General features: G+C 43.2%; 1 protein-coding gene across 1 annotated transcript in view; it reads right to left on the bottom strand.

The window, feature by feature from the left end:
* The window catches only part of LRIG3 (leucine rich repeats and immunoglobulin like domains 3), a 62,352-nt gene that overhangs the window by 11,248 nt on the left and 36,588 nt on the right, over positions 1 to 14,516 (bottom strand). The window contains exons 7-12 of the mRNA XM_068276609.1: positions 13,606 to 13,749; positions 12,196 to 12,339; positions 9,797 to 9,877; positions 9,569 to 9,640; positions 7,707 to 7,778; positions 1,278 to 1,441 (exon numbers count right to left, since the gene is read on the bottom strand). Of these exons, the coding sequence (XP_068132710.1) occupies positions 1,278 to 1,441; positions 7,707 to 7,778; positions 9,569 to 9,640; positions 9,797 to 9,877; positions 12,196 to 12,339; positions 13,606 to 13,749 (677 nt within the window). The remainder of the gene's footprint in view (positions 1 to 1,277; positions 1,442 to 7,706; positions 7,779 to 9,568; positions 9,641 to 9,796; positions 9,878 to 12,195; positions 12,340 to 13,605; positions 13,750 to 14,516) is intronic.

Below are 14,516 nucleotides of genomic sequence, written 5' to 3' on the forward strand. Positions count from 1 at the left end.
TTGATACAAATGTATCTATATGCTGAGGGCTCCCAGAGGGCTAAGCCCATGTCTGCACAGGGGAGTTGCTATCAACTCCTCAGTTTATAGTTTAATTATCACCTTGCTGAAAGAATCTTATTGATATGGTGGTAAGGGGTTAAAGATTCTAGCAATGTGTGTTTATTATCTTTGCTTCTCTTGACTGATAAAGATACTAATAATGCTAATTGTAGACAGTGGTCTGCCCCTCTCAGCAGCTTGTAAAGTGGATGCAGCCTGGAGTGAATCACCTCAAGCAGGCAGCCAGTCTGAGTGTAAACACAGACTCCTGGTATAGCTAGTTATATTCCAGCAATATTCCAGCTCATTTAGTTACCTGTTACCACCTCAGATCAGCCTATTTCTCCTCATGTCTGCTGATTGCTGTGAGTGACACTGAAATATATTTGTGAGCTGTGTGACAGAGTAACCAAGCAGCTCAGGGTGACCCAAACTACTATGAGCTGTGTGAGAAATGAATTTTTAAGCAGGGATAGCAAGAGAGAGACCTGGGTGAATAAATAAAGTGCCCCTAGCACTAGTGGTAATGTGTACACTAATATAGAGTATTAAAAAAAAAAGTCGTTTCAATCAATAGTACTCCTTTAAGGACCAGAGACCAGTGGTATCAGAAACCGTCTCCTTACGATAAATCACCGCTACTGCCATCCACCCATCGCCTCAGGCCACCTACTCTGCAGTCTCTATGACGGCAGAGCTCTGTGAGCCGGTCAGGAGCCACTTTCATTGGCTCCTGACCATGTGATGAATGTAAGCCAATGAGAGTCGCTCACATTGATGACAGGGTCAGGAGCCAATGAAATCAGCTTCAGACCAGCTCACAGAGCTCTGCTGGCATACTAACAGCAGGGCAAGTGAGCTGTGGCATGGAGAGAGAGACACTATCAGCGGGAGTGACGAGAGCTGCAAGAAAACGCAGTGGAATCTACGCCTTGGCAGGAATAGCAGCATCAAAACAGGACGTAGATTTCACTCACTGCCATCCGCAAGCGTTTAAGATTATGCCTTGTACAGCCAATGAATATCTAATAACTGTTCTGAGAATACATCTGTCACTTTAAAAATACAACACAATAGACAGGTTGCTGATTTTACTTTAATGAAATCCTTTAGTTGATAAAACAACATACAGATATAGCCAGTAATAGAAAATGAAATTCAAGGAAGTATTAAAATACGAGAAAAAAAAAATACAAAACAAAAAAAAAGACCTTAAGATATCTTAAGTAACTTACCACACACAAATTCATCAGCACTCACAGCAAAGATGCTTTTGCCCTTGAGACTCTGGGGATGCGCACAATTTGCATTTACAAATGTTTGCAACTTATTTTCCACTAACCACTGAGGCAGCCATTTTAACTGACAATCACATAAAAGACTTGAAGTGTTTAAATGTCTGTAAGAAAAGGAAAAATGGGACACACTGGTTATCACATCAACAACAGCTGGCAATCTCAATACTGAAAACCTTTAAAAGGTTACTTTATAAAATCCCAAGTTTGAGTGCGCACACCATCAGTGGAAGCAGATTTCTGCTTAACAATGCACAAAATATATTTCTTGATTGCAAATTATTCTTGCAGTGAAAAAAACAAAAACGGTGCTCTCCATTTGTTTGCGTGGGCTTAATACAGCTTTTTCAATTTCTTGCTGCAACACAAATTCATTTTGATAGACCATTTTTCTTCTAACCTAGCTAATCCTTGAGTATGCACCTGCAAAGTCTAGCATGATAGAAAAAAAAATCCTCATATACTGCACTTCAGCCTACATTTAAAGGGAACCTGAAGCCAGCGCTATATGGAAATTTCAATATCTATTTCCTTTTAAAAAATACCAGTTGCCTGGTTGTCCTGCTAATCCTCTGCCTCTAAAGATCAGTTCACACTAGCATAAAAAAATGGTCTGTTGACAAGACCTTTATCCCCTCTACTATACGTGATCTGTATAGAGCATCTTGCAGTTGTTTTAAGGTATAATCCCGCCATAGTAGGAATCCACAAAGATAACACCCATACCAAATTAGCCTTATTTGCAGATTACCTACTCTTACACACCTCTAATCTAAAAATAGCCTTCCCTAATATTTTGTCAGAAATGACGGAATATGGCAACATGAGTAATTATAAAGTAAATATTTCCGAACAATGAGAACTACTACAGGACAAACAGATCTGTCAAGTAAAGAATTAAAAACCTCATTTAGATTGTATAGGAATGACATGAATAAGTTTTTGAGGAGAAAATGGAATGTTTCCTCTTTGGAGGGATATATTAGAGCAGAAATTGTGCCGCCTGGCCTTAGGGAGAAAACAATACCAGCTCCACACTTACATAATGACAGGTTTCTACCTAAGTGGGAAAAAAGTTGTATCACACGAGGCGTGGAAGCAATGAAAATAATAGTTGAGGAGGAAAAACTCCAGTTGGAGGAATTAGGTCTGGCAATCGAGGAGAAGAGGCTAGCTTTAGATCGGGAAAAGGAGGCCCCTTCCTTTGATAAATTTAATGAACAGGTTAAAAAGGAGGTAGAGAAGTACAATGTATATCTGAAAAGAACGAAACAAAAGAAGTTTGAACAGGACAAAATTGATTGGTTTGGGAAGGAAAGGTTCCCCCTAACGGCCAAAATGAGTCGTAAACGACGGCGAAAAGGAAAAAATCCCCCCCATCGCCCAGGTGAGACTTCAGGATCAGAAGGTGATGCCTCTGAAGGGGAGGATCTGAGTAGGTCAGTCTCTTTTTTAGAGGTTCCTGTGGCACCCAAAGGTATCCTGAAAGGAGCAATTGGGGAGGAGAATCCCAGGGGGAAAAAAACGACTCAGGAGGAAGAAGCAGTAAAAAAGCAAAAAGAAAAGGGAGAAAATGCGGGGGCGGTTGGGGGGAGGGGGGGAAGAGGAGAAGAGAAGCGAGAAACAAATGGAAAGTCAGTCCAAGATGGAATTGAGGAGTGGAAAGATGGGAGGTGCGGGAGTGGAACCCAATCCAAATCGGTAATCAATCTGTCCAGTGTTGCCCTCACTGATGCACACCTCTCGCTCTTGGAAAAGGGGTTGTCTTTCTCGCCCACAGGAGGAGCTGATGAATTTATCATTTTTAAGGATGTGTCAATGTTTTTGAGAAAGGTACAGCTCAGGTTGGAATTTGCAGGTCAAAATTTAAATCAAGGCGGTGACATTACTCTTTCTGAGAGACCGCAGGATGTGGATAATGATTGGTTGTCTGTGGTTGAGTCCCCAGGACATATTAAAGTACGTCCACGATCTATATATATGCCCACTTTGACCTCGAATCGCCACCTGAGCACTTTCTTGGAACTATTTGAACAAGAACTTATGAAATATAGGTGGGATGCTCCGGGCGGGCAGGGCAACCTCACCCCGTGTGAGTTGTGGGCGCTTGATGATTTAAAAAGTCGGGAGGATTTGATTATCAAGGCGAGTGACAAGGGGGGCAACATCGTTTTGATGGACAGAGAGATGTATGTTAGGGAAATTCATAGGCAGTTGGGAGACCACGCTACCTACTCCAGAATTGAGTGTGACCCTTTCCGGCATGTAGTTGACGAGCTGAATTTTCGGTTGCTCCTGGGTTTGAGGAATGGCATCCTGGATAGGGAGGAATATAGGTACATGTTTGTGGAGGAATTCACTAGGCCTACCATGTATGTTCTCCCAAAAATTCATAAGGGTGTCATTCCCCCGCCGGGTCGCCCGATCATTTCAGCTGTGGCAGGCCCATGTGAAGCCGTTGGCAGATTTTTAGATCAAAAATTACAACCGCTCGTAAGGAGGTTACCCTCTTACGTGCGAGACTCAATGGAAGTGCTGAACAGAATTAACGGCCTTGTAATAGAGGAAAACTGTATATTGGCATCAATAGATGTCGAGGGGTTGTACACCTCCATTCCTCATAACATAGGACTTGAAGCCCTAGAGTACTCGCTGTTTGAGAATTTCCCACTCCATGATGAACATAATTCATACTTGGTGGATCTTATGTCCTTTGTCCTGCACAATAATTATTTCATGTTCGAGGGCAGATACTACCATCAGTTGAGGGGGACGAGCATGGGGGCGGCATGTGCTCCAGCGTACGCCTGTTTGCATCTTGGCGTATGGGAAGAGCAGGACGTTTATCCGAGTGGGGGGTTCCGTGGGGGTGTGTCCCTTTGGTTGCGTTACATCGATGATGTGCTGGTCGTGTGGAGGGGTACGGCGGAGGGCTTCGCAGACTTTGTGTCAGCCTTAAATCATAATAGGCGAAATATACGCCTGACCTTTGTTACAGATTCAGAGAGGATTACATTCCTGGATCTGGAGATAGTAAAGGAAGGAAATAGGCTGACAACGAGGACTTTTCGGAAGCCGACGGCGGGTAATTCTTTGCTCCACGCGGCTAGCCATCACCCGGTGTCTGTGATCGGGGGGATCCCCACGGGGCAGTTCCTTAGAATCCGGCGTAACTGCTCAGATATTGAGCAGTTTAAGCGTGAGGCAAGGGAGATGCATAGAAGGTTCCGTGAAAGAGGGTACTCAGAAAGAACCTTGCGTCGGAGCTACAATCGTGCGTTACATACCGATCGTGAATCTTTACTCCGCCCCCGTGCTCGTCCCTCGACTGGTGGAGATAGTGGAGGATACACTAGAGTTGTCACTCAATTTAATTCGCATTGGGGTGCTCTGAATGAAGCCCTCAAGGGATGCTGGAGGGTGCTACAGCTAGACCCTAAGATAAGGGAGACTGTGGGTCCCAGGCCTCTGATTACTGCACGACGGGCCAGAAACCTACGGGATATTCTGGTCCATTCGGAACTCCCAATGAAAGAGGGTGGTACATGGCTTGATCGTGTCCCCCCCCGTTGGAATGTTCAGGTGCGGGTCCTGTAAGGCCTGCCCCTTTGTCATGCGTACTAGCAAGTTTAAATCCCAAGATCAAACCAAAGAATATAAGTTGAAGAGTTTTCTCAACTGTAACTCGACTTGGATTATATATTTAATCATCTGTCCATGTAATAAGTATTACGTGGGCATGACGACACGCGCCTTTAAGACTAGACTCCTTGAGCATCTAGGTAACATCACCAGCGGAGAGAACAAGTCACCAATTGCAGAACACTTCCAGGAAACACACAATAGCTCGATAGTTGGACTTAGGGCAATGTGTATAGATAACCTGGAAGTGTCAACGCGAAAAGAGCGGACAGAAGCAATGTTGTTGCAACGGGAGGCGATGTGGATGTACCGATTAAGATCGAGGCACCCGCAGGGCCTGAATGTGGATTTCTCTCTCAGGAGCTTTTTATAGATCTTGATAGATCTCACTCCCTGGAGTCCTCCTCATTCGGGCACCCATTCAGTAATGGTGCTGTCGAAAAAGGAAGGATGCAATAGCAGTAGTGATAGTGCTCTTATTGGTGGGGTGTTGAATCCGGATAGATTGGGTCTGTCCCCAATGTGAAGAGTTGAACTCTAAAATATACATTGTGCATTTGCCCTCATTAACCTGAATCCCCTCCCCCCCCCTGACTCTCCCTTCCATTCCTCCTCCCCCTCCCCTCCCCCTCCCCTCCCCCCACCTCTCCGTCCACCAGTCATTTCCCCTCCCCGCCCCCCTTTCCCCCCCCTCACCCCCCCCCTCCCCCTTCCTAGTCCCCATACCACTCCATATAGGGAGCGTATAGATGGTCAAAGACTAAACAGATCGGTGCAAACTGTGCCTCTTGAATGAATCTTATAGTGAGCACTCAGCGAGTCTTATTGGTGAGTGTTTCCCTTTGCTATCTCCCCTCACCGGCTGGGTTGTAGTTTTCCAGTGACAACGCTGCAGCGGAACAGAAAAGCCAGGTCAGGGTTTCCTACCCGGACAAATATGTCAGTAACACCCTTTGGAATCAGCGTGCGACGGGAGGAGCAAGAGGGATATTTATTATCGGCCCCCCCTAAGCAAGCCACGCCCTGATGAAGACCGGAAGTAACGGTCGAAACTAGTCGGCTTAACTGCGTCCTGCCGCCTCCCGGACTTGCCACGAGTCCCTCTCGGGGCTCCTAGCACATGGATTGCGACATGGCCGGATAGTAGAGGCGGACAGGCTGTCTACCCGCTCGCATGGTTCTTTCCCACAAGCCTGAAGCAAAGCTGCAAAACCGGATCCTCATTCGTCATCGGATGATGGATGCACGGGGGCGGTGTGTGTTCCAGTGCCCGGAGTTTTAAAAGCATCAAGCAGCTGGCAGTGTGGGCATGCTTGGCGGATCGGGGATCGCAGTCCCATTGCTGTGAGTGTGCCAGAAGAGAGGTGACCAAAAGCGCTGACTACACAGGGGCCCCTGATAGATGCAACATAAGGATGGGACTTCTCTATCACCAGGAATGATCTAAGACTGTGGAGTCGTGAGTATGCATGGGCTCTGATCAAGTGCAGCTGGGGAGACGGAATTGCTTTGCATGTGCACGTGTACATCTATGCTTTACTAACTCCATTGCATGGTACAGGACTGGCTCAATGCATGTTACTGACATCGATCTTCAATGTCTTGAGTTCAAACCAATCCTACCTGGGTGTAGATGGAGTCCATGTTAACCTTCCTTGTGCTCTCAGGTTGAACTGTGTGGGTGTGTCAGCAATGTGGTGAGTTTGGTGGGCGCCCTGACGTATATGTGGACAACAGCGCTGTTGATTTTAAATTGTGTCCTGCACACTGTTTTTATGCTTTGATGAGTCACACAACCAATAAATTATTACCCCTTTTCACGGCAACTAGGTCACGGCTTATTTATTGATGTACAATTGTGGCAGTTGGGTTGAATACTGAGCGAAACTGGGAATTTAATTAAATGTCTGTCCTCCCCTCCCCCTGGCCCCTATAGACTAAAAATAGCCTTCCCTAATATTTTGTCAGAAATGACGGAATATGGCAACATGAGTAATTATAAAGTAAATATTTCCGAACAATGAGAACTGCTGTCCTTTATGTTCTTTTCTGTTTGTCCTTTTCTTCCTCTGTCCTCTCTTTCCTTTCTTTTCCTTTTTCTTAAATATGCTTACCACCTTTCTTCACTCAATGGCCTCATTCTGGTATTAAAACTACCCTGGGCCACCATCTATTCATATTTTTGAGTGGGCAGTCTCATCTCCAAATGCATAGACTACAGGCAATGCATATAAGCTAGTGCTCGAACTCATCACAAATGTGATAGCCTATATTTCATCTAAATGGGCAGATTTGTTATAGAATACGCTACTCCATATGTAAGATTGTCAACTGTCTTTACCTTGTTTGACTGTAAAGTTAGTTTGTTTGTAGGTGAAAAAAATGAATCCACATGAAACCGCTTATTACCATAAAATGATCTGTTTCGCAAAACTAAATGGACCGGATCCTAACAGGTGAATGGATCCTATGTTAATCTATAGGATCTGTTCACATTGCTCCGTTAGAACGGATCAGTTTAGCCAGTTCTGCTAAACAGACCAAATTTGGGGTGGGATTGATTTTTCTGGAGCATTGGATGCGCCGCATTGACCGCGCCCTAATGGAATGAAGGGGCACGGATGAAAAATTGATGCCTTTTAAAAAGTGATCCGTTTGCATGATTTTTTTTTTTTTAACTAACCATTAAACTGCGTCATGTAAGAAAATAAAAATTTGTCAACTTACAGTTGCTGTAGCTTCTTCATTTGGGAGAAGGCATTGTTCTGCATTGACACAAGTGCATTACTACTCAGATCCCTAGAGATTAAGAGAAAATAAATGCTTACAGCTGACACAAGCTTGTAGTTTTATGCAGAATGTTTATGAAACGGTGGAAATATAAAGTTACTCAGCTACACATTCTTAAAGGACTTACGAGCCCAAAAACTTAAAAAAAAGTGAAGTACCTTAATCACGTTTAAATGCACGGAGGACGTCATCCGCGCAGTTCTGCCAGGTCCCCGCAGTGCAATAGCCCCCCGTGCTGCTCCCGACCCCACAGACGGGGTCGGGCTTTCCTTCCTCTCCTAATATGGCCACCGTAGCTGGCCGCGGCTGCGTAGTCCGCATACACGTGAGTGCGGCTGCGCAGCTCTAGGGCCTCCCCCCACGATCCACGCTACTGTGCGTGGATCGGGGGGCGGGAGGCCCTAGAGCTGCGCAGCGCACTCACGTATATGCGGACTGCGCATCCGCGGCCATATAAGAGAGGAAGGAGAGCTCGACCCAGTCTGTGGGGTCGGGAGCGGCATGGGGGGCTATTACATTGCGGGGACTCGGCGGAACTGCACGGAGGGCGCGGATGGCATTCTCCGTGCATTTAAACGTGATTAAGGTACTTTACTTTTTTAAAGTTTTGGGGCTCGTAAGTCCTTTAAGCTCTGTACACATTTTATATTTTAGTTGCTCAAAATTAATATTTTGGAAGACAGTTCGCTAATGATCATTGTACAGCCATTGGTGCAGAGTTCCTTGCTGAAAAGCATCGCACTGCAAAGAAACTCAGTAGCAATTGGTAGAAGTGGCCCATCATGATGGACTGCTGAAAAAGCTTCAGACATCAACACAACTGACTGAACAATAAATAAAAACCCAAAACAATCACAAGGGATAATTCCAGGTGACAAAATGTCTTCTGCTTTGCCATTATGTTGTTAGTTTAAGGTGTGCTTTTAGTGGCTGCCCAAAGTACATATCTGTAAATGACCAATGAGATTTTGATAATTGCAAATTGATGCAAGTCTTATGCAAATATATGCTTGGAAATGGACCAATCAAATGCTGCAGTTTTGGCATGATTGGTGCATTTTCAAGTTAAATTAAATTAATTAATTTGCATAAAATCTGCATAAGGTCCCTTTCACACTTCTTGCGGTCCAGCGTGTTGCACAAAAACCCTGAATCCCATTGCAGAAGCAGTGATAGCCTTATGTTATCACATTGATCTCTGTGCTGCGCGTCCCAGCGCATTATTGCACAGTAGGACATTATTTACCACCCAAGTGAGTCAAACTGTAATTGTACTGTATGCCTCACTATATGCGGTGCGACCTTTTGGGACCGTTGCATTGCGACTGCAGAAGAATTGCACCGTAACAAACATTTGAAGTGTGGAAGGAGCGTAAAATCTGAATAAGCAGCATCTCACTGAACATTCAAAAATTCACTAGGAAGGTGCCACTTTGTACTATTCTTTACAATCACTCATCTGAAAAGTGAGCTAAGTCAAGGAGATGGTGCTGGAAGATGGTGGAAGGCACACATTTTCACTAGGGAGGTTGGCTTGGGAAGGCAGCAGAGGGGTAAGGAAGGGGGTATTCTGATTTTAGAGACTGCAAGCAATTAATTTTCTTAATAAAGCTAAGGGTGAGGGAGGGAGGGTACACACCAGCACATACCTAGTACTCACTAAATGCCACAGAGACTTCTAGTCACAGCTCTGTCACAAGTGTGTATATATACTGCAGTGGGGACATTAACTGGTAGATACCAATGATCCTCATTAAAAATGCATTTCTCATTCAGTAAAAAAGAAATGAAACACTTACAGGTACTCAAGTGCATCCAGCCAGGAAAATGCCTTTTTTGTTATTGAACCTATCCGATTTCCTTGCAAGAGCCTTAAAATAAAAAGGAAAATATCACATTAAGGAGAGACCTCATTATTAAACTGTTGTGGCACGAGAGGCGTAAAGAAGAGTATTTTCAATTAAGAAAGAAGACAGAATGTTGCTATTAGAATAAAGTAATTACCCAGTAATACATTTTTAACTTACAGTTTTTTAAGCTTTTCCAGACCAGAGAATGCTCCATTCATGTCTTCAATGGTCCAAGAAATTTCATTATTCTTCAGATCTCTGTGGGAAAAATAGTATATTCTAACAAGGCAGATAAACCACACACACAAAAAAGTAACATTAAAATTAATAAGAGTTTTCTACAATCAGCGTCCCATGCTAGGAGTTTGCCTACATGAATTGTTATTCTAGTGACAAAACCAGGTGAGGCTGCATAACCTGAGGCAATGATAGCAATCACTAGTTCCAGAACTATGCAGCCTCTGCCCTAACCATGACCTGCTATTCAAAACAACTGATACCCATGATTGCTTCCCTGCTGGCATCCTTTGTAGGAAGGGACATCGATTGCTTTTTTTGCATTTTACATATCCCTCCTCTTGCCTTTTTCCTTTGGCTTTAAATAACAAAAGCACAAAAGGGATCAGTGGAAATGTAATAATTTCCAAACTGTTTTGAATGTTAAAAGACATATGACATAATGCAAGGACTTTGAAGAGAGAAACTTTTGGGAGCTGAAAAGAGTCCATAATATGGATGCAGCCTATAATCTTTTACTGTACATTCTGTATCGCTCTACAAACCTATGTCAAGGTTCTCATTTATCCAAGCAGCAGTATGTCCAAAACAAACAAAAAAATAAAGGTAGCTGCTAACTGGACAACGTTGTGTTGTAGAGGTCTCATCATTCTTCGAAGAAACCCAAAATGAAAGGCATATTTATTTCCTTCTCATCTGTTGGCCAGTAATGTCTTAATCACACACCTGGAACAAGCATGTGGCTACTCTTTTCAGAATCATCTGATCAGCATGCTTGTTCAGCGACTATGGCTAAAAGTATTGAAGGCAGGGCATCAGCAGGACCGCAAGACAACTAGTATGGTTTAAAAGGAAATAAACATGGCAGCCTCCATATGCCTCTCATTTCAGGTTCCCTTTAAGCCTCATACAAAAACGTAGAAGTACTGTCGCCTACAGGGGTCGGGACTCAATCATTTGGGTCAACAATCTGGGGCCAAATACTGTGCTAGTGCGTCACTATTCATGAGGGAAGCTACAAGCGTTGCTATTAAGGGGGAGAAGGGACGACTATGCAGCCTATGCCGGAGCAGTTTCTGGAAGGCATGGTGGGTAGCAGAGCAACGCTCTCAGAGGTCCCTACAGATCTGGCATGCCGGACAGGACAACATCGGGGGTTTCTGTACATATGCTTGATTCTTGTCTGAAGTGGTCCTTAACAGTCACCTTAGCCACACTTAATGCAGTGTGTGTACATAGCTTTATACATACCTTCAGTTCTAATGAGGGAGGGACATACCAAGACAGTGATAAAGCACAGATCTGCTTAATTGACAGTCAATATGCAGATTTAAAATTGCTTAGGTGCTTGGCTGGAGGCAAGTGTTGTCCTAAAAACAGGTGTCTGTGTTATACATTTGGTTAAAACCAGTGTTTCCCAAACATGTCCTCGTGGCTCCCCAACAGTGCATGATTTTCAGGCAACCTCCCCTATGCACAGGTGGGGCAATTAGTGTCTCAGCTACATGGAATCCACCTAGCTGAGACACTAATTACCCCACCTGTGCATAGGTGAGGTTGCCTGCAAATCATGCACTGTTGGGAAGTCACGAGGACAGGTTTGAGATACTGGGTTAAAACTAGAGAGAGGAATTAACAAGTTTTTTGTTTAATCTAGAAAAGTGTGATCCACTTCAAGTCACGTACAGACAGCAGACTTTTGTGGCCTGAAACTTTTGTCTGCAAAGACTCCACCAAGCTCTAGTGTATTACCTCATTACAATGTTTCTGCTCCGGGTGTCAGGCAGCATTCTGTGCACATCAGTAAACGTTCATTACAATTCATTTTCATGGGAGAATTTATATACTGTTTTCCAGCCTATCCTTCAGTTTTCTACAGACCCCGATTTATACCAATGAATAAGGATACAAATCCACCAGCTGATTGAGCACAATATCAAATCATTTGGAACTGGGATTTAAGTATCAGCAGCATCAGGGGTGCAGGAACAGATAAGCAGAGGCAAAAGCCGACATCATAACTTTGAATTAGTGGTCAGAAATACTAAGAAGAGGAAGCTTTGCTCTATCTATTCTAAACAGAAGGAAGGGATATTCTGATTCAAGCTTACAGAGATTGAAACAAATATGATTGTGTTCATTAATTCGACATTTGATTCTGTTTGCATCTCAATCTGCGGTCAGCATGAATGTCTTGTGAGCGTGATCCTCACAGTAAACAATGCCTCTTAGCACTCGCAGGCATTTTACGTTAATCCACAAATGCACGCACTTGCTGCCTTTCAATACGCACGCCTTGTTTACAGCAGAGAAACTCTGGAGAAAATACAAACACTTACAGTGTGTTCAGAGCGGACAATCCATGGAATGTGCCATCCGCGATGTTGCTAATTTGGTTGTTTCCTATTAATAGTCTGCCCAGCAGGTTTAATCCCATAAAACTGGATTCATCCAATCTGGTTAGTTGATTGAAGGTTAAATCTCTGTAACATGCGGAAACAGTTCTAATTGTAATTTCTACAATTGCCATCATTGTGTTGAACAATGCAAAATAGTTATATCATTATTGTAATGATCAATTTTAAAGCAAATGCACAAAATTCTATCCCCTTAATCTCTACCCTCACTGCCATGTAACGTTTGTCTTTTGATGTGCCGTAATCCTTTAGATAAATAAAGCCTGATATTTACTGAGTGCCCGCCTTTCTACTTGTACAGGTATTGGGGCTATATGTGCACTACCGCAATCCAGTTTGCCTTACAATCAATGCAATTGTAATGTATCACTGGTTTTAACATCTCCCCTCCCCATCAGATGCCTATTGGTTACAAACAGCTCCCTTTCAAACCAGCCTGTACTCAAACACTGCTGTGTCTGCACTCTTGCTCATTTTAATCTGAACATTTTTCTCACGTATCTGTCATCTATGGATTGCATGGGATCATTTCAGGTCTATTCCTGTGACACTACTATCTTTCTAGGCACAGACAGGAACAGGAATGGTGTGAAAATAACAGATATTGAAGTAAATCCTTTGACAGACACAGCAGTGAGGGAACTACACAAATTAGAAAGTCACATACGGTAACATCTTGAGAATTTCAGCAATTGAAAGGCAATAGCTCTTCAATCCCTCATACAAAGCAATTCTGCAGCGATCCTATAATTTGTATTGGAGCGCAATGATTCCAAAAATGCTGCAGAACCTGCAATTGTAATTTGTGAAAATCGCAATGCCTCCTGTGGAATCACTTCAATTGACTTTCATTAGCTTTTCACTGGCGATTCCAAAGCGCAGCTGTAACAGCTCCTGTGGGACACAGCTCTTAATGCTGGGAATACACCGTGAGTTTCTTTGGCAGATAGATGGCTGTATAGATAATTGCTCTGATCTGATTTTGATAGTTTTTCTGATCAATTTTCTCATAGAAGTTAATTAAAATCAATTGGACAGTAAATCTGCCCCCCCCCCAAAAAAAAAAACCCTCATCATATATACCCAGCATTATGTTTCAATTAACAACTATTTCAGAAATGTAAGATTTTATAAGCATACGCACACAAAATCTTTTAACTAAACAAGTATGAATCATAAAGAAAGGCCAATCAGTAAATAAGTATACAAATAGAAGCGTAACACGCAGGAATGCTGTGGATAAAAAAAAGGAGGACTACAAAAACATTGAAGGAATTTTCGGTGTTCGCATGTATTCTGTACGAAAACTAGAACTAAGAAAAAGCAACGTACAGGTCAACAAGATTTTGGCAAAACTCCCAGGCGTCTGGGCTGATCCCGCTGATGGCGTTCTGGCTAAGATGGAGGTGCTGCAACATAAGCAAGCCATACAACCAGCCTCTGCTGATCTCTGTGATATTATTGTGATCCAGTTGCCTAAAAAGCAAAAAAAAAAAAAAAAAGTACAATTGTTAAGATGAATATACATCTACATTTTTAGTTCATTAGTGGATCTCTGCAGTCATCACAGGATCAAGTTTAACTGTACTATTCCCATTAAGTTATCAATAAAATGTGGAGCCAAATTTGGACAGCCACGTTACACCAAATCGTAAGACGCTTAAAAAGCAAACATTCCAGAGAGCTGTGTGAAAGCTTTGATTGCTAAATCGCTAAAAAACTGACCTGTTCAACAGCAGAACTTAGAGCCAACTTCTGTTTAGCAGTGTGTATATAATACAAATGCTGGCTGAGGAAGAAATGCAATTGCTCTGGCACTGCTGCTACACCTGTATTTTTATTGGTGAGAAACACAACTGACATTTCACCATAATGGATGTTACAAAACCCAATCCTGCAGGCATGAGCTGGTGTTGGTGAAAGCAGAAGGCCTGACAATCGTTTCGCTCTCATGCACGTTATCAAAGGCTCCAAGTGCAAATAATATAATACGAATGCTGTTTTGGAGCCCCCACAATCACTGGCACTTTCAAAAATGCTGTGCTAATGCAAGTCTAGGGTGTTAAGCCCACTGGAGCGAATGCAATTAAGGCTACATGTGCTTTCAAAGACAATTTGCTAATTTAAGTCTATGCTCTTGAGCACACTGGAGCTATTGCAATTAGGGCTAATCGCAGAAAATGTAACATTTTGTGAGCTTTTAGGCTCAATACAATACCTAAATCGCTGGAAAGCACACCTCA

Source organism: Hyperolius riggenbachi, chromosome 3, assembly GCF_040937935.1.
Source record: "Hyperolius riggenbachi isolate aHypRig1 chromosome 3, aHypRig1.pri, whole genome shotgun sequence".
Classification (NCBI taxonomy): Eukaryota; Metazoa; Chordata; class Amphibia; order Anura; family Hyperoliidae; genus Hyperolius; species Hyperolius riggenbachi.